This window comes from Caretta caretta, chromosome 10 (genome assembly GCF_965140235.1).
Source record: "Caretta caretta isolate rCarCar2 chromosome 10, rCarCar1.hap1, whole genome shotgun sequence".
NCBI classification, from domain to species: Eukaryota; Metazoa; Chordata; order Testudines; family Cheloniidae; genus Caretta; species Caretta caretta.
The window spans coordinates 80,967,202-80,987,772 of NC_134215.1; the positions used below are offsets into that span (position 1 = coordinate 80,967,202).

Here is a 20,571-nt window from a genome sequence, read left to right on the forward strand (position 1 = left end):
ATGTTCTCCATTCTGAATTGCAGGAAACTATCGGATAATTTGTATAAAATGATTGTTTATCTCTTAATGCATGTCTTAAAGGGAATAAAATGGCAGTCTTACTGCGTATTTCTGTTTTTCTGTATTATTTAATTAAGGATTTAAAATGTAAGGAAATAGTATACTGAAACCCATCAGTTATATAGTATCCTAACCTACATACAGACAAGACCTCAATGATGGGTATGCCTAGCAACAAGCTAATTAACCTTCATAGTGAAATGAGAAATTCATGGCAAATTACAGGTTAATTAGAATGGTGTCCTCTGAACGCAAATGACTGATAGAGATTCTTTCCCTGCCTGCAGGTAAATACACGAGCAGGGTCTGCTAATAATAGCAGCTCAGCAGTCTCGGATTCCCTTCCAAGCAATAGGTAAGAGTCAATAGTGGATGTGGATGTTTTTTATTAAAACAAAATGGAACATGAGAACTGATTGGTGCATAGTAATTAATGGTATCAAACTTGAAATGTCAGATAACTTCATCAGTATGATTTTTGGGAGCGAAGGAGCACAATGGGAAAGAAAAAATAATGTAACCTGCCCTGTAGAACTTGTTACACTCCTATTACAGGTGTTCAGTAAACCTATTTTCTGCCGATAGAACTGTGCCTTTATTTCAGATGGCTTAGAGATATTTCAGATGGCTTCATCCTTCATATGACATTGACATACTGTATATGGTTGAGCCAGAAGTTTTAGTTATTTAGCAGGCTTAGTCATTCACTGGATATCTAATTCAAAGTGGTTTTGCTGAAAAATTTGGTCCTGTTAGGTTTGATGCTCAATTTAATAACCTTGCTAGCATGGGCTGGGATTTTGGAAGGATTCTAAGGGTATTAAACTCCCAGATACCACCAAATGGCTGTCTAACTCCCTTAGATTTCTTTCAAAATTCTAGCTATGGATTTAATATTACATCTTATTGCCTGTGAATGAGAGAACTGTTTAATATTGGAAAGTAGCTTCTACTGCACCACAGTACAGCCTTGTAATTCAAAGGCTCAGTATTTTAATTGGAATTTATACATTTTATAGTGCCCTTTCTACATAGCCCTGCACCAAATGTGTCCCCTTTTCTTTTTAAAAACCCTCTTTTAAACAAGTTAACAAAGAGCAATACAAGCATGTTAAGATACGACCTGTTCACACTTGAGTGGAAGCAGTCTTCTGTTGGTACCTGCTAATATTGCAGTCCTATTTTCTTGATATTTGTGGTGCCACCCAGTTATCCTCTGGGGAGAGCAGAAGTACGTTACAACATTGGAGACAACGCAAAGATCATGATACAGTATGTAGCCAGACTCTGCAAGCCCCAAAACTACTTAAGGTGCCCCAGTCAGTGAGCACCGTTAGAGACCTTGACAAAAGAGAAATCAAGCACTTTAGGCAAGTCTGCTTTGGAGAAATCGTGGTTGCAGTAACTCAGTGACATATGCTGAGTATCACAATTGTGAAGATGCGATCCACGTCCTTTAGAAGAAAATATTTACTGTTTTCACTAGCCTACGTTGTACACTAAGCTAAGTAAATACTCTTCCTCTCCTTAGCATTCAGTAGTTTTCAGTATGCCATGTACTCTGAGATGGTTCTCAAAGTGCACTGAAAACGAGTCTTCTAGAAGATTGCGTCATCTTGTCTTGGTTAATTGCCATTCCGTTTCCAAAACCTTTTGCACTAGGAGTTGTGTTTTTGAAGTAATTGAAAGTCTCTCTTTGTTTCATGTTCACAAATTGTTAGTCCTGAGAGATGACAAGATCAACTTGTGTTTCCTTGGAAAACTTAATCTTTCTTTAAAGTAGTCTGGGAACAAAAGGCCTATTGAAGAACAAAGCCACCAAATATGAAGTCTCTGTTTTCACTGTTCCTGTTAGTAGTGATCTATGATCAGACACATGCACCTTTCAAGATTATATTATTGTGTTTGGTTGTTTTTTTTTTTTTAAAGTTCACTAATCTGTCTGAGAGGATATTTCTAGTGGTACTGTTGTCTAGGCTGTATGTTGTGTGGGAGGATGAGGAGATCAGATTGTCAGGAAAACAGGGGGACGCCTTGATATTTTGGGAGAGGAAATTACCTTGGAATCAATTATAGCAATGCATATTTCACTTTTGCAAAATAGTCTTCAGTTACCAAAAACACAAATACAACTGCAGCAGTTAGTTGTGAATATCCCACTAGAAGTGTAATGTCTGTGACTATAACTAATCCAAGATGGCTGGTACATGAGACAATTGTGTTGAAAAAGGGAGAGGCTATAAAAACAAATTGAAGTGGAAATAAAATTTCTTCTTTCTACACACACAGATAGGGGTGCTGGAACAATTTTTATAGTGGGGGTGCGGAGAGCCATTTAACCAAACTGTAAACCCTGTATATAATGGAAACCACTTCAAGCCAGGGTGTGTGGTAGCATCCCCAACACCCCTAGTTCCAGCACCTATGCATGTAGAGGATGGGTTAATTAGATTCTGGCAAACACTTTCCAATTAGGCTGTGTAAGACACGTATATTAAACTGGGTTCTGAGCACCTGCTGTTCTCATAAAATCTGTGGGTGTTGGAGGTTCTCAGAAAATCCATCTAGTTTTGTTTAGGTGCTAAATATGGATTTAGGGACCTTACTTTAAACACCTAAGGATGAAAATCTTGACCATATACTTGAATTTTTACCACAGACAAAGCACCACTTTTATACTTACTTTCAAGTATTAAAAAATAATTGTAATCCAGTCAGAAGTTTTATCTCTTTAGCCCTCCATGGTAGTCCATATTTTACTTAGTTTTTGACAGACCAATCATTGCATATATATAATCTGAACTTCTTGTATATTCTAATAAAATGAGCGTGCTCTCTGGAAAGGCGTCATGCTATGCATCATGCTGGTACTTGTTCATTGCTATTTCATTTATTTCATGTAGTCAAGTTTCCAAAAGCTAAGAGCTTCAATTAAGAATTTAAGTTTACGGCTCAGAGTGAAATGGTACCAATATTGTTCTTAATTTTTTTATTTGTATTTTCTAAAACTTGCCCTGACATCTCCAAGTTTCTGTGACTGCACAAAATATATATTTTAGAACCTTCAGGTGCAGGTTCCACTATATCATCTGTGGTGTTTTAAAATATTTTGACTTATATTTTATGGTGAAATACAACAAAGATTTCTCCAACGAATTTATCATAACCACTTTCAGGGCACTTCCCATGCTAGATTGGTGATGAAATCAAGAGGAAGGATAAAAATGAATTGTGACTTCCTTAGGCTTTCTGGAGTTTTGGTAGTACTTTATTTATATTACAGTGGTGCCAAGAGACTCCAACCAACGTTGGGGCCCCATTGTTCATACACATAAGAAGACAGTCCCTGTCCTGAAGAGCTTACAGTCTCAATAAATAAAACAGACACAGGAAGGATGTTTTCCCCATTTTGCAAATGAGGAAGTGAGACACCGAGAAATTTAGTGATTTGCCCAAAAGAAGTTCGTGTCAGAGCCAGGAATTGAAACCTAATCTCCTGAGTCCCAGTCTAACCTTAAGTCTTGCCCTAACCCCAAGACTATCCTTCCTCTTAAGTGTTTTGCTTTTAATTTATACATTTTTTTCCCTAGTCAAATGATTAAATTTTGCCCTCCATGCAACCCTGTTGTCTTCAGTGGGTATACAGTGGCTTTTTTCATTAGAAGACATTTGGGTTTGGACCGTATTTTTCTTGTAAATTTATCTGAACCTCCCTAAATTCTGGGGCTGCACAAGTTCAGAGATGTCTAGTTGTGGTGCTTGATCTATTATAACGAAGGGGCTGGCTGTGAAATACAGATCCAGTTTTGGAATCCCAACACCTTAAAAAATGAAGATGTACCTTTCAAGTCTGAGGGCTAGTCTACACTGGCAATGCTAAAGCCACCTCCACGAGGGGCGTAGAGGTGCACTGTCTACACTGGCACTTTACAGCGCTGAAACTTGCTCCACTCAGGTGGATGTTTTTTCACACCCTGGAGCCAGAAGGTTGCAGTGCTGTAAATTGCCAGTGTAGACAAGCCCTGAGTCTGTTTCTGCTCAGAACAAGTCATCTTATCTGCTGTACTCTGTTGAAGATGGACTTTAAAATGAGTAGGATTTATAAAAATACAGCAGTCTACAGTAAACATTATGGGCTGAATTCATCAATGGTTTAAGCTGTTTCAGCTCCTTTGACATCAGTGCAGTTGGGCCAGCTTATGCCAGTGGTCAGTTTGGCCCAGTGATCTCTGCTGAGGAGGTCAGTTCCTCATACATAAAGTATATTGCATCTGAAGAAGTGGTGTTTTACCCATGAAAGCTTATGCCCAAATAAATCTGTTAGTCTTTAAGGTGCCACCAGACTCCTTGTTGTTTTTATAAAGTATATTAACCATCTCATTGTAACACATTGTGGTTGAGTAACACAGGCCTACATTTATAAATTACTGAATCTGCCTTTATAGCTTAATGTATTGGTAAACAGAGATATAATTCATACTGTGTACATTTTAAGGTATCAAGAGATGAGACCTTACTGGGTTTTGAACTGAGCCATGCAGCCAAGGAAAACTGAAGTAAAACCTTGTGTTTTTTGGTACTTTTTTATAAAACATTTGCTGGCGAGGGTAGCTTTGTTTTATTGACAAATGTTAGGCTGTATTTTGAAGAGTAGGATGGTCAAATGTCTGTCGTTATCTAAACTGCTTTGTAAAAGTGAAATAAATCTTGATAATCTTGAATTTTCATTCTTTCTGGACTTTTGGCTTATGCTGTTTGAGAAATATCAGGCTCGGTCTGTGTTGCATAAAGTAAAACATATTCAGCATGCCTAACCATAAGCAAAGGTGCTGTTTTGTTGGGGGATACGGTTTCAACTCAATTTCATAGACTGAAACTGTAGTCATGGAAAACAATTGTTTTGTATTTTTCAGCTTAAAGAAGTCTTCTGCAGAACTGAAGAAAATATTAGCTAATGGCCAGGTAGGTGCATTAAAATTCAGACTTGGGTACATGTATGACTTGTTACTGCCTATCTACCACAGTGATTGGCATACTACATATAAGTGGAGAGATGCTTACTGCTCATTTAGTTGTAATGTTCCCTTTTTAAAACTGAGGTGGAGAGACCATGAAAACCTTCATGATATGGATGAGTTATGTGTCTTGATTTACTTTGATTGCCATAGCAATTTGCTTCCCATTTCTCAAAAGGTGAGAATCAGATTTAGCTCCGAATGAATTTAAGCACCTCACACACACGTTGCACTGCAGCCACAATTTAGGGGAAGAAAGTTAATCAGCTTTGAGTAACTGAATCAGCTGCTCAGTTGCTAGAATGACCTTTGTATTTTCAGGGCAGTAGGCACATAAATATTTAGCAGGCTTTTGCAAGTGGCAAGAGAGAAAATTCCTTCTTATATTGTTTGGAGCTGCATCATATGCTGCATTATCAGAGTAAAGTTGTGGAAGACTTCCTTATCACCTACTCTTTTCTGCTCCAGGCATTCAGATCCTGATATCCAGACCTAAATAGTTTACGCTTTCAATTGATGGACCAATGGACCCTTTAGGGCAGTCATTTCTCACCAGTTTTGATTCAAACAGATAGATCCAAAGTTGTATAATGACTTTAAATATACACTGCTAAATTAAGCTACCTAAAAGAATACCGAATTCTTCAGTAGCAACATAAATAAGTTTTAATGTTTGTCATAGTGAACCCCCTTTGATAGCCTTGGAGGCAGGCACTTGTCCATTGCCATCAAGCTTGCCTATTAGGCTGTATTGACTGAGACATCTGTGTCACCGCAAATAAAAGACTCTTATTGATTTTCTTAACTGTTGTTCACTTCCCCTCCATGTTTCGAAGGCTGAAATCTTAATTATCTCAGATCCGTATTCAGTGCCTTCACACAGTGACCTCTCCAAGTCTCATTGGCATTTCATGAATCAAGTAGTTGTAGTTGAACGTGTCAAGAAGATAAAGGCTGGTCTTCATGCTTGTCCTTCAGTATCACCTGTAACACGGTGATCTAATAAATGAGAGTGCCTCTTTAAAAGGTGATTCTAACAGCATCAGCACTGCAGCCTTGCTTATTTGGCACTGAATCCTTTGAATACAGCTTGGAATATATTTTTAAGCTTGTCAGCATTCCTAATACAAAGCCATATATGAACAAATTGATTCTTGCCAGGAAGGTCTGTTTATAATTTTAAAATATTTATAAAATAGCCAAACAGATAACTTTAAATTATATGAGTACCAAAAACATGCTTTTGAGCTTTTTAGTGAAATTTGGCAAATACTAATCCATAATATAAGAGAGAGCCATTTGGGAATAATTTTTAGAAAATGGAATAAGTGAACATGAATAAGATCACATAATCATGAATGGGTGAATAACCTGAATCTGACATTTTGACTTGTTGAAAGAAATAGAAATAAAGGCATTTTGCACAGCTGGATTTTAAAAAGTTAAAGGTTACCTATTTTAAAAATTCTCCTATGTAAGGAAATAAAATAGCTAAAATCTATTAGTGATAGTAAAGATTTGACTTATGCCCATCAAAGAAAATAAATTCAGAATTAGTGTTTTAATGCTACCCTTAATTCGCCATGCTGTGATAAGGGACTAGACTGTAAATCTCCAAAGAGGAAATGCTCTCTATTATATTGCATACCTTTTGTTATTCAGTAATTAGGCACAACTATATAAACTGGGACAGATTTTTGTTTTAACTTTGACTTTCCTTTCATTTTGGAGTTTGTCACACTTAGCATTAGTTTAACATAGTTTTTTGTGTGGTTTATGTTTTCAAGCATTAATGATGATATTCCTTTCCACTAGCCTCCACTTAGGTTTAATAAGAAATTCATATTAATCATTAAAAGAAGGGGACATGATTCTTCAAGATAATCAAATATTGGCAGGTTAGAAATAGCTTTCTGCTTAGGTTCATTGATATAGGTTATGTGATATAAATATTTATTTCTTTTCTGTCACTCAGAGTAAATGCCACCAATTGATTCAGCATTGATATAGTGTCAACAGTTCATAAGAAACATTTGACTGGCTTGTGTTTTCCGATTAGTCTCTGCTCTATAAAGTGGGATTTACTAAATCTCTTCAATTGTCTGCTCACAGAGTGTGACTGCTTTCTGAAACCATTACTACTTCGATTTGTAAAGCAAAGGTACAGCTATAGGACTTTGCTTCTGTCAGAGCTTTACATATAAAATAAGGATTAATTGAGCATTTTGCTTTTAATGATTTACAAGAGAATAGACACTGAGTCTTTCAGAGACAGCAGGTATAAACAAAGAGTGTTTTGTTTGCTGACCCATAATTGAAATCTGTTTTCACTTTTTCATTAATTCTGTTAATATCGGCATCCAATCAAGTTTGGCTTTGAAAGTTTAATATTCCAGGCCTTGCTGTGGAGTCATTGTTTTTATGTTATCATTTTGTGATTGAGGATTCAGTTTTCCCAGTAAAATACATAACTCACTAGGTATTTTTTGACATCTTTATTTGTTTCAATAAATCAAGCTTTATGTCTGTAAGGTTTTCTGGTGTATATTTGCTCCACCCCAATATCTATTTCACCATCAGTTCTGCGCTGATCCTTTGTGCGTAACTGTCAAGGAATGGTACCAGAGTGACAGTGAAAGGCATGCAGAGTGAAAGTGGTGTAACATCACAGCAAAGATATGGCTAAGATTATTCACTTTTTACCAGTTAGCCAAATGCAGAAGAAAAGGGAAAACATTGGTATAAAATAACCCTTTGCTGTTTCTTACAAAATACGCTTGCATAATTACACGGGGAAAAAAAACCTCCCAGAAGAGCTAATATATAGTTAGTTATGGCTATCTAGGTTTTCTGTGTTTCTCACAGATCTATTGTTTACAATAGAGTCTAAAGATGTATCTAGTATCTCACCCTGTGCCTAGTATCTCACCCTGTGTGAGGTGCCGATGCAATATTTTAAGAGGGGAGAATTCCTTGCAATTTTTTCCTCTTGGGTTGCATTTTTTGGTGAAATATAATTATCAGAGTTTTCAGCCTTAGTTTTAATACTTAATTGGCCTTTGGGTACTAATCTTTATATATCTTGAAGATTTGTGGTGCAGACTTAACTGCAAATAGACAATTTATGTGGACGTAACTTCTGCTTCAATGTACTTCCAGTTATCTCAGATCTCACAAGCGTCAACCTTGGAAATATATAGGAGAATAAATATTTCCTTTGATAAGCGAGTTGGTTGAAGAGCAGAACAAAATATTTAAAGCTTCACTGTTAGTGATTCAAAAACAGATTATTTTTAATCAATTAAAAACTCAATTTTTTGCTGTTGAAACTTGCTGAAAGTTGACATTTTAGAGGTTTTTATTGCATGTAGCACTTAAGGCCCAACTCTGCTCCTATCTTCAATGGTGTAGAATAAGGCTTTTGGAGTGGGATTTTCAAAAGCGCTGAAGCGACAAGTAACTGAGGTCCACTCACCACTGTGTGCCCCCTTGTGGCCAGGCATGGCATAACAGCTCTCACCAGGCTAGTGCCCCCTACTGATGGTCACTCTGGCACTGTGGTGATTTCTCTGTCAATGACTCAGCCTTCTGGCTAGGTCACAGTCTTTAGTCCACCCTTTATGGGGTCACAGTTGTCCAAATTAAAAATCCCCCCAAAAATGTCTTACCTCAAAAACAGAACCTTCTACCCTCCTGGGGGCTATTCCTCAGCCTCCCTCCTGTTTGATCAGGGTCTCTGCCAGGCCTCCCAGCCTGGAGACCTTCTCCCCTCCTGCAGGAGCCTTCTTGCTCCCTGCAGTCACTACAGATATAGTGGCAGTTTCCTGGGCTTCTCCCCTTTCACTGCCCCTTCCTGCTCTGAACTTCCAACCTTTATAGGAACCTCCCTCCAAAGCTCTTTCCCCAGCTGAGCTTTATCCCTACTTAAACCTGGCTTCTTTTACACAGGAATCACCTGATTCTTCTCAGGTGCAGCCCATTCTTTAATCAAGGTTGACTTAGCCTCAGGCACTCCAGCCCACATAGAGCAAAACACCCTGTTATGCAATGTAAGAGCACAAGTCCCATTTGATTTTTGGTGGGATTTGTGCTTCTGAGTTACTCAGGTGTTTTTGAAAATCTCACCATTGGTTAATAAAATTAGCAGGAAGTTTTTTAGTAGCTGGAACAACTTGCACAAAATTAATAATTTGGTGTCAAACAGAATATAAATAATCTAAGAAATGAGTCTTTTTTTAAGATTTTGTGGTAGATTGCTAACAATATAATTTAAAATCTGAAACTATCCAATCTTGATTACTTTCTATTACTGTTCATCAATTTAGCATCCCTATCTTAGTTTAGGAGACATTACTGTGGACCAAAATTTATCATAATTGAAAGAGTTGTTTTAAAATAGACATACACTATTGTCAAAAATGGCTTTGGTGCTTTTGAATACTAAATTGCCTTATTTAGGATGTCCAGTGTAATATTCACTTTTGTATAGGAGAAGTGGGGTTCCTGGTTTTCAATCTGATCCAGTAAGTCAACAAACAAAACTGAACTAAGCTTTTATACAATATAAAAGAACCAAAATTCCCATGTTCACAATGCACGAAATTTCCTGGTGTCGGGAGAGCAGACCCTAAAGCTCCATGTGGCTTCGGGGGTGTTCACAGGCTCTGACTTCCCACCACCCTGTCTGGAAACTTGTCTCTGGGAGCACTAAGCATCCAAGGTAGCAATTTATTGTATAACTCAAGGAAAATTGTGTGTGCTCAGCACCAATTAAAACCAAATTTTTATTTGTTGCAGGATTGTGGCCTTAATTAAGCATTTGCATATAAACTGTAGCAATTCTATCGATACAGACATATCATCCAATTAGTATCAATTATGCTGATTCTACACTGAACTGTAAATGGACCCAAGTAAACTTTTCTAGCCATATTTAAGATGACAATGTTGGCTGGTTTGCTTCCTCCCCCTCACAACTTTGGCTTTGGTTATGTGCAGTGCTGGAGACCCCTTTCCTATCAGTATCTGTGACCTGACCCTCTTGAGCTATGTTATATCATTCCATTTTGACACCTTTTATCAAACTTTAATGAAATGACCCAGGCAAACAAATTGTCATTAAACTTTCCATCACTTTGTCCCTTGGTATCGTCTTTTATAAATTGGACAGCAAATGTTGTATTGATCTTCTCGTTCTTGCAGCTGAACTTGAAATGACCCAGACTGCTTGTTGTTTATGGCCTAGAGTTGCTTTTCCTTGACATTTCCATCCACAGCATGACATCTTTCTTGTTTTTCTTTCTTTCTTGTGGAGATGAATGAACAAGACATACAGTATCGAGATGTCCTCGGTCATGGCAATGGAGGCACAGTCTACAAGTGAGTGTTGCATTTCGCTTAAACTTCTTGAAAAGAAAATTTAGCAAATCTTTCTCCCTCAGGTGTGCAGTATGATGGTGGATGGCCTTTGCTGACATATGATAAAAGACCTTAAAATACAATATATGTAATTTAGGCTTTTCTAGGAATTCTCTTTTTCACATTTGCCTTCCAGATCTTTCGAAATATTGGTTTCTAGGTGCTATGAGGACTGGTGTGTTTTTATTATCTTCTTCATATTTAGAGTTGAATCACTCCTGGGTGACAAGTTAATGGTCCACAAGTGCAAGTTTAACTGGCCTGAAGCATAATGCATTTTTCCTTCCCTCTTTTTAATACTGTTGTTCTTGCTTGCTTACCATACCCGTTGCTAGTTCATTGCTTGCAGTGACACCAATTGGATGCAAAGCTGTTATGATACCATTGCTCTGCTTTTCTGCAGCACTACAAAATTAGTAACCCTCCCCCATTTCTGTTGTATCCACTTCCCTCTCCTGTAAGAAGCTCCATACACAGACTGATGAATATGTTAAGTTATAAACTCCACCAAATTTTGGTAGTGATGCTTATACCCTGAAGCCAGTTTTAATTTTAATATTGTAAAGATTATAATAGCAAAGAAATAGTTTTCTCAACGGGAAAGTCTTTCTCATACGTAGTGCAAAGTTTAAACTACATAATGTAATATCTGGTACTTAATAGTCTGCAGTGGTGTATGAAAAATATTCCGCTAGGAATTAAAAAATCCATACTTTGTAAGAAAGCCCTGAGGGAGTAATAAAGGTTTCCTCCAGAGAGCTATTTACCATATACAGAAACATGGCATCCCATTTTGATCTTGTTTATGCCTTACACATTTTAACTTTGATATTAACGTTTTTAAAAAAAGTTTTTAAAACCACAACACATTTATTTTATTTTTTAATTGGCTGCCAACTTTGCTAAGCTCCTGCTTTCTGTCTCCTAACATGAATTTTAATAAAAATGCGTTTTGGAGTCATTATCAGAGAAAATCCAGATTTGTTATGAATCTTAACAGATTTCCAAAATCAAGTCAACCTAGTGCATGGAAGGTGGTACAAAGACCTTCTATCATGTTCTCTTATTTGTCTTCTGGATATTACTTATTCTCTAGACCCGTAGATTTCAAACATATGTTTTGTAGTAGTGATATGCTTTTTCTCTTTATATTGGGGAGAGATCGTGGATTGATGCACTTTACAGATCAATCTATGGCTGCTGCTTCTTTGGAGAGAGTTGCTTTTCTTCTTTCTCAACTGGAGGATGAGAGCACAAACCGTTCTGGAGCGAGGATTGTTCTTAGAGAGAGAATGGATGAAGGGTGTGTGGGGAGATTGGAACTTCAAGGTCAGGACCAGACATAGTGAAGGAGAACTCATGTTTTGTTGCTTGTGGAGGGCATGGAGGACCATTTTAAAAAGGAAAATCTTAGGGTATGTCTACACTACGGAATAAGGTCGAATTTATAGAAGTCGTTTTTTTAGAAATCGGTTTTATAAATTCGAGTGTGTGTGTCCCCACAGAAAATGCTCTAAGTGCATTAAGTGCATTAACTCGGCGGAGCGCTTCCACAGTACCGAGGCAAGCGTCGACTTCCGGAGCGTTGCACTGTGGGTAGCTATCCCACAGTTCCCGCAGTCTCCGCTGCCCATTGGAATTCTGGGTTGAGATCCCAATGCCTGATGGGGCTAAAACATTGTCGCGGGTGGTTCTGGGTACATATCGTCAGCCCCCCGTTCCCTCCCTCCCCCCGTGAAAGCAAGGGCAGACAATCATTTCGCGCCTTTTTTCCTGAGTTACCTGTGCAGACGCCATACCATGGCAAGCATGGAGCCCGCTCAGGCTATGTCTCACCCTATGTCTCCTGGGTGCTGGCAGACGCGGTACGGCATTGCTACACAGTAGCAGCAACCCCTTGCCTTGTGGCAGCAGACGGTACAGTACGACTGGTAGCCGTCATCGTCATGTCTGAGGTGCTCCTGGTCGCCTCTGTGAGGTCGATCAGGAGCGCCTGGGCAGACATGGGCACAGGGACTAAATTTGGAGTGACTTGACCAGGTCATTCTCTTTAGTCCTGCAGTCAGTCCTATTGAACCGTCTTATGGTGAGCGGGCAGGCGATACGGACTGCTAGCAGTCGTACTGTACCATCTTCTGCCGAGCAGCCATGAGATGTGGATGGCATGCAGTCCTTCTGCACCGTCTGCTGCCAGCCAAAGATGTAAAAGATAGATGGAGTGGGTCAAAACAAGAAATAGACCAGATTTGTTTTGTACTCATTTGCCTCCTCCCCTGTCTAGGGGACTCATTCCTCTAGGTCACACTGCAGTCACTCACAGAGAAGTTGCAGCGAGGTAAATCTAGCCATGTATCAATCAGAGGCCAGGCTAACCTCCTTGTTCCAATAACAACGATAACTTAGGTGCACCATTTCTTATTGGAACCCTCCGTGCAGTCCTGCCTGAAATACTCCTTGATGTACAGGCACCCCCTTTGTTGATTTTAGCTCCCTGAAGCCAACCCTGTAAGCCGTGTCGTCAGTCGCCCCTCCCTCCGTCAGAGCAACGGCAGACAATCGTTCCGCGCCTTTTTTCTGTGCGGACGCCATACCACGGCAAGCATGGAGCCCGCTCAGCTCACTTTGGCAATTAGGAGCACATTAACCACCACACGCATTATCCAGCAGTATATGCAGCACCAGAACATGGCAACGCGATACCGGGCGAGGAGGCGACGTCAGCGCGGTCCCGTGAGTGATCAGGACATGGACACAGATTTCTCTGAAAGCATGGGCCCTGACAATGCATGCATCATGGTGCTAATGGGGCAGGTTCATGCTGTGGAACGCCGATTCTGGGCTCGGGAAACAAGCACAGACTGGTGGGACCGCATAGTGTTGCAGGTCTGGGACGATTCCCAGTGGCTACGAAACTTTCGCATGCGTAAGGGCACTTTCATGGAACTTTGTGACTTGCTTTCCCCTGCCCTGAAGCGCATGAATACCAAGATGAGAGCAGCCCTCACAGTTGAGAAGTGAGTGGCGATAGCCCTGTGGAAGCTTGCAACGCCAGACAGCTACCGGTCAGTTGGGAATCAATTTGGAGTGGGCAAATCTACTGTGGGGGCTGCTGTGATGCAAGTAGCCCACGCAATCAAAGATCTGCTGATATCAAGGGTAGTGACCCTGGGAAATGTGCAGGTCATAGTGGATGGCTTTGCTGCAATGGGATTCCCTAACTGTGGTGGGGCTATAGACGGAACCCATATCCCTATCTTGGCACCGGAGCACCAAGCCGCCGAGTACATAAACCGCAAGGGGTACTTTTCGATAGTGCTGCAAGCTCTGGTGGATCACAAGGGACGTTTCACCAACATCAACGTGGGATGGCCGGGAAAGGTGCATGATGCTCGCATCTTCAGGAACTCTGGTCTGTTTCAAAAGCTGCAGGAAGGGACTTTATTCCCAGACCAGAAAATAACTGTTGGGGATGTTGAAATGCCTATATGTATCCTTGGGGACCCAGCCTACCCCTTAATGCCATGGCTCATGAAGCCATACACAGGCAGCCTGGACAGTGGTCAGGAGCTGTTCAACTACAGGCTGAGCAAGTGCAGAATGGTGGTAGAATGTGCATTTGGACGTTTAAAGGCGCGCTGGCGCAGTTTACTGACTCGCTTAGACCTCAGCGAAACCAATATTCCCACTGTTATTACTGCTTGCTGTGTGCTCCACAATATCTGTGAGAGTAAGGGGGAGACGTTTATGGCGGGGTGGGAGGTTGAGGCAAATCGCCTGGCTGCTGGTTATGCGCAGCCAGACACCAGGGCGGTTAGAAGAGCACAGGAGGGCGCGGTACGCATCAGAGAAGCTTTGAAAAACAGTTTCATGACTGGCCAGGCTACGGTGTGAAAGTTCTGTTTGTTTCTCCTTGATGAACCCCCCCCGCCCCTTGGTTCACTCTACTTCCCTGTAAGCTAACCACCCTCCCCTCCTCCCTTTAATCATTGCTTGCAGAGCCAATAAAGTCATTGTTGCTTCACATTCATGCATTCGTTATTCATTCATCACACAAATAGGGGGATGACTACCAAGGTAGCCCAGGAGGGGTGGTGGAGGAGGGAAGGAAAATGCCACACAGCACTTTAAGCACAGCACTTTAAAAGTTTACAACTTTAAAATTTATTGAATGACAGCCTTCTTTGTTTTGGGCAATCCTCTGTGGTGGAGTGGCTGGTTGGCTGGAGGCCCCCCCACCGCGTTCTTGGGCGTCTGGGTGTGGAGGCTATGGAACTTGGGGAGGAGGGCGGTTGGTTACAGAGGGGCTGCAGTGGCAGTCTGTGCTCCAGCTGCCTTTGCTGCAGCTCAACCATACACTGGAGCATACTGGTTTGGTCCTGCAGCAGCCTCAGCATTGAATCCTGCCTCCTCTCATCACGCTGCCGCCACCTTTGAGCTTCAGCCCTGTCTTCAGCCCGCCACTTACTCTCTTCAGCCCGCCACAACTCTCTTCAGCCCGCCACCTCTCCTCCCGGTCATTGTGTGCTTTCCTGCACTCTGACATTATTTGCCTCCACGCATTCGTCTGTGCTCTGTCAGTGTGGGAGGACAGCATGAGCTCGGAGAACATTTCATCGCGAGTGCGTTTTTTTTTCTTTCTAAGCTTCACTAGCCTCTGGGAAGGAGAAGATCCTGTGATCATTGAAACACATGCAGCTGGTGGAGAAAAAAAAAGGGACAGCGGTATTTAAAAAGACACATTTTATAAAACAGTCGCTACACTCTTTCAGGGTAAACCTTGCTGTTAACATTACATACATAGCACATGTGCTTTCGTTACAAGGTCGCATTTTGCCTCCTCCCACCGCGTGAACGGATTTTGGTTGAATGCCAGCAAACATACACTGCAATGCTTTGTTCTACAGTGATTCCCCAGTACGTGTTGCTGGCCTGGAGTGGTAAAGTGTCCTACCATGAAGGACGAAATAAGGCTGCCCTCCCCAGAAACCTTTTGCAAAGGCAGAACCGCAAATGCCAGGGCAAAGTAATCCTTTCACATGCTTGCTTTTAAACCATGTATAGCATTTTAAAAGGTACACTCACCAGAGGTCCCTTTTCCGCCTGCTGAGTCCAGGAGGCAGCCTTGGGTGGGTTCGGGGGGTACTGGCTCCAGGTCTAGGGTGAGAAACAGTTCCTGGCTGTCGGGAAAACCGGTTTCTCCGCTTGCTTGCTGTGAGCTATCTACAACCTCATCATCATCATCTTCTTCGTCCCCAAAACCTACTTCCGTATTGCCTCCATCTCCATTGAAGGAGTCAAACAACACGGCTGGGGTAGTGGTGGCTGAACCCCCTAAAATGGCATGCAGCTCATCATAGAAGCGGCATGTTTGGGGCTCTGACCCAGAGCGGCTGTTCGCCTCTCTGGTTTTCTGGTAGGCTTGCCTCAGCTCCTTCAGTTTCACGCGGCACTGCTTCGGGTCCCTGTTATGGCCTCTGTCCTTCATGCCCTGGGAGATTTTGACAAAGGTTTTGGCATTTCGAAAACTGGAACGGAGTTCTGATAGCACGGATTCCTCTCCCCAAACAGCGATCAGATCCCGTACCTCCCGTTCGGTCCATGCTGGAGCTCTTTTGCGATTCTGGGACTCCATCATGGTCACCTCTGCTGATGAGCTCTGCATGGTCAGCTGCAGCTTGCCACGCTGGCCAAACAGGAAATGAGATTCAAAAGTTCGCGGTTCTTTTCCTGTCTACCTGGCCAGTGCATCTGAGTTGAGAGCGCTGTCCAGAGCGGTCAGAATGGAGCACTCTGGGATAGCTCCCGGAGGCCAATACCATCAAATTGTGTCCACAGTACCCCAAATTCGAGCCGGCAACGTCGATTTAAGCGCTAATCCACTTGTCAGGGGTGGAGTAAGGAAATCGATTTTAAGAGCCCTTTAAGTCGAAATAAAGGGCTTCATTGTGTGGACGGGTGCAGGTTTAAATCGATTTAACGCTGCTAAATTCGACCTAAAGTCCTAGTGTAGACCAGGGCTTAGTATGCAAGTTCCACTCATTAAAACCACATTTCTCATTGTTTCCCAATATTAGATCACCTTCTTGGAGGAAGTGGATCTAATAAGGCGCAAGCAAGGGGATATTGTCAGCAGGCACTATTCTTAGCCTTGTGCAGGATAAAAGATTTACCATTGTCGTCATTCTCTAAGATCTGATTGGAGCCTCAGCATGATTGTCTAGTACAAATTGGCAGGATTGTTGCACAGTACATAATTGCAAAAGGACACTTTGGCACATGGCCTTGTTAACCAAGTATAGAGTAACAGCCGTGTTAGTCTGTATTCGCAAAAAGTATGTAGGCCTGCTGATCTCACCATATTTGCTTAACACTGTTTCAGAAATACAGACGTGTCTGTGTCTCTCTTGCTTCTGCATCCTTAACATAGAACATGGGGTGCGCTTGTCACACACAGACGCCTTGTATGTATGTTATACATATACCTTGGTTGTGCTGTGGCCTTCACACCCACGCTGTTCGTGCATCACCTGACAAAGTGTGTTATGGAGTTGATTAAAGAGACTGAAATCCTACTACTGCCCCTCTAAGAGAAGGCAGAAGATAGTGATGGAAGAAACATGGTTGGCATCAGTGGGGAAGGAGAGAGGCTAAATAAAGTGTGGAGAACGGAAAGCAGTGATGGAAAAGTAGAAAGAAGAGAGGGTGAAAGGGGTGGGGTGGGAGCGGGAACTGCTATGAGGTGTTAGCATAACTAAAGCTTGATCCGTAGCCCACTGAAGTTGATACTAATGGGCTTTGCATCAGGACCTAATGGTGTACTTAGCTGCTGCCCTGCTCCTAAGGGATGGCTGCATTTTAGGCACAATGTGTGTATGTAGTTTATAAAGTACTGTGACATCCCTGGGGGTGGAAGCTTTTATATACATGTCAGATATTTGTATAATATTGCCACATGTACAACACATGTTCCATAGAATCCATATAGGAAACTTGGATAAAACACTAGGCAGCGTCAGTTCTGCCTGGCATGCCTTTGATGTTCTCTATTCTTCTAGGTCACGAATGGACAGATAAAGCAAAAATGGCATGAAAGGGGAGGCGTGGCACTTCTGGCAGCTCCTCTGTATGATAGTTCTTGGGTGGGCTGTGATGATGCCAGTGTCTGTCTTGTAAGGGTTTTTGGATATCTTGATTTGATATAAACTGGCTTTCCAAGGAATGATGTTTTTTTGGTGGAAAAATTTGAAACCTCCTCTGAGCCTAGGAGAACATTCTTTTTTTGTTTTCCTTTTTTCATTGCCTTTTGTTTGTGTGTTTTAAAATATAAAAAATGCCGACTGTAGTAGCTAGTTGATTTTTTTCTCATAAGCCGGCAATGTTCCATCCTGCTCCAGAGAAAGTCTACCCATGCTGTCTTGAGATCAGACTTACCATTCCTAAGGTTTGGTTTTACCATACACCCAAATAATAACAGAGCATAAACCTCAGCCCAAATTTCCTCTCCAAGCCCAACTGTTGCTAAGATATCCATTTCTGTAGGATCTCCCTGTGTCTGCTCCTAGATGTCCCCACTTACTCTTTCATTCTGGGGGAGTTACTAGCAACTGCTGTTATAAGAAGTCAGCAGAGTGAACTTTGCGTCTTTATACAGTTTGTTGTAAAGCTGGCCTACATTTTTCAAAACTAAAAATTTTGATAGAATTTCGAAGTCATGAAAATTGGTAGAAATGAATATTGATGTTGTTTGGATATATATTTTGGGGTGTTTGATTATGGTCCTGTGATGTGTTCCATATAAAATCAGTAAAACTTTCTTGTATTAGAGCATTTGCCTTTCTGTAGTGGGAATTGGTTCTTCCTTGCCAAAGAAGCATACATGTTGTATGAGCCAATAAGAAATTGCAAAATGTAATATGTACAGGTGGCTGGATTGCACTCCAGTAATGGATAGCAACTCACATGTATTTGATTCCAGTAGATCAATGAGCATTTGTCAGATAAAATTAATTACAAATGTTTGACTCTCTCAGTCTACCAGCATTCCACACGATAGGTTTGTTTCAGAAGGTAGCATACATGGTATTGATTTGAATGTAAAGAATGAGCGGGTATGTGTAGGTATCTTTTCCTTGTTTAATTTTTGTCTTTCTATAACTTCATACTAAGTCGTATCCATTATGGCAATGATATATTATCAGCATTCAGCAAACAAGATAGCATGTTGCAGGTTGCTGAGCAGAAATTTTCAGCTTCTGTTTCCACGTGAATTAACTATTATTGAAGTAGTTTATTGAGATTGAAGTATTGATCACTTTTCATGCTAACCTTGGCTTAAGGGAAGAGAGAGGAGGTGTTCTCGTTCTCTTTGGAAGACACTGTGTTTCATTAGAAAATATATATAGTTCATTTATTTAGGTTTTTTATAGCCTCCACTATTTTACTGCTTGGAGAAGGGGTATCTTGGCTTTATTTTTATGATAGTATAATTATACTTCAGAAATGCACTTGGTTACTGTGTGTAGCAAAATTGTTCCAGTGTATTGGCTTGGCCAATATTGCTATACAAACAACTTTTCAGTCAATTGAGTCTGGCAAAAATCAATACTTTATAGCAATATTTCTAGTAAGAACTTGCTGAATCTGAATGTTTTTTCTTCTCTTTAAAGAAAAGGGATTTTATAATTGCTTGACTTCCTTTTAAAATTATTTTCTACTGCTTTTTGATGCACTATTTTCTTAATTAAGGAATGATAAGCAGCTACAGAGTTCAATCACTGCAAACACAATTAAGTGTTCTTGCTTTTTTTGAATGCATATAGTATGTAGCTCCGGTACTTTGTTGGGAGTACGCTCCTTACTTTGAATAAAGCTTGTTGAAAAGTTATTTGGAAGTTCAAAATAAATAATAATCCTTCCACCATTCTAGTCTGTTTTCATCATTAAGCCACTTGGATTTGCTCTTTGTATTCACTAATTTTAGGCCCAGTTCTGTGAGGTCTTTTGTACCCTCAGCTGCCATTGATTTCAGTGAGAGTTGAGGGTGCAGAATTGGGTCTGATATAGTTGTGGTGGTGGATTTATTAACTTTCCAGTTTTATAACAGTCTTTCTAATTTTTCCTCAGTTATTTTATAAAAGTTGATATGATGGAGAGTACAGGCTCTTGGCTGCTGCACAGCAGAAGAAAATATTTGTATACTACTGCATCTAGGGTATTTACTTAAATTGCTTTTTTGAAAAATAATTCACTGGAAAGTCCAAAAGGCATTTAAAGTGTGTGTCTTTCTGCTACGTTTTTTACCTCTATCATAGGTTCCAGAGCTCTGAGAGGCCATGTTTTTGTAAGACTGCTTCCTTACTTTAGTGAAATTATGTTAAAATTTTGATTCACAATGTTATGTGTAAACTCTGCTGCGGAGTCTGAGCAATAGCTGCACTAAATTATTGAGAACCAAAATACTGTATAAGTATGTATTTATAATGTAAATATTATATAGAAATGGTATTTGCCACTGGCAAATAATTGTTTTGTAATATTTTTCACCTGCATGGCACTTCTCAAGTTTCACAGTTCTCCTACTAGATGCTGAAACAAAATCATACAGCATATTTTTAATTTCATATTTTTTCATTTCAGCTTTTTAAATGCAGGTAAAGAAATGTCAAATGTTCAAATAAAATTAGAATTCCCTTAGGTTACAGTCAGTATAGTGTTTTAAAATGTTCAGAGTATTAAAAATATGTATTGTGTATGGTGTATGAATCTACGAGATTCTTCTAGATTGGTAAACCATAATAAATTGTACAGTAAAGTTATCTAAAATCTGTGAGTAAAATGTATTGGTCATCATATCACTCAAAATTTTGTTAAATCAGACAATTTCATTATTGTTTGCATAATTATGTGGAGGGTCTGGAGAGAGGTGGTTGATCCGCAGGCCAGAAAACTGGTGTGGCTGCAGAAAATGAATATAAATGTGGAGGTTTAATATTTATTTGTGGACAGTGTGTATTTTCAGTTTGCATCAGCAATTCACTTGAGCAATTTTGCTATTCACTTGAGTTGTGTGCTAACTTGA

General features: G+C 40.4%; 2 protein-coding genes across 5 annotated transcripts in view; one reads left to right on the forward strand and one right to left on the reverse strand.

Moving 5' to 3' along the window:
* MAP2K5 (mitogen-activated protein kinase kinase 5) overlaps positions 1-20,571 on the forward strand; it is a 215,734-nt gene that overhangs the window by 41,985 nt on the left and 153,178 nt on the right. For all 4 annotated transcript variants that reach the window (XM_048865826.2, XM_048865824.2, XM_048865825.2 and 1 more), the window contains 3 exons: positions 348-415; positions 4,974-5,022; positions 10,390-10,454. In XM_048865826.2, coding sequence (XP_048721783.1) covers positions 348-415; positions 4,974-5,022; positions 10,390-10,454 — 182 coding nt within the window. The remainder of the gene's footprint in view (positions 1-347; positions 416-4,973; positions 5,023-10,389; positions 10,455-20,571) is intronic.
* The window catches only part of LOC142073426 (uncharacterized), a 237,246-nt gene continuing 231,363 nt past the window's right edge, over positions 14,689-20,571 (reverse strand). The window contains exons 2-3 of the mRNA XM_075133253.1: positions 15,576-15,981; positions 14,689-15,188 (exon numbers count right to left, since the gene is read on the reverse strand). Of these exons, the coding sequence (XP_074989354.1) occupies positions 14,881-15,188; positions 15,576-15,978 (711 nt within the window). The 5' untranslated portion in view covers positions 15,979-15,981 and the 3' untranslated portion in view covers positions 14,689-14,880. The remainder of the gene's footprint in view (positions 15,189-15,575; positions 15,982-20,571) is intronic.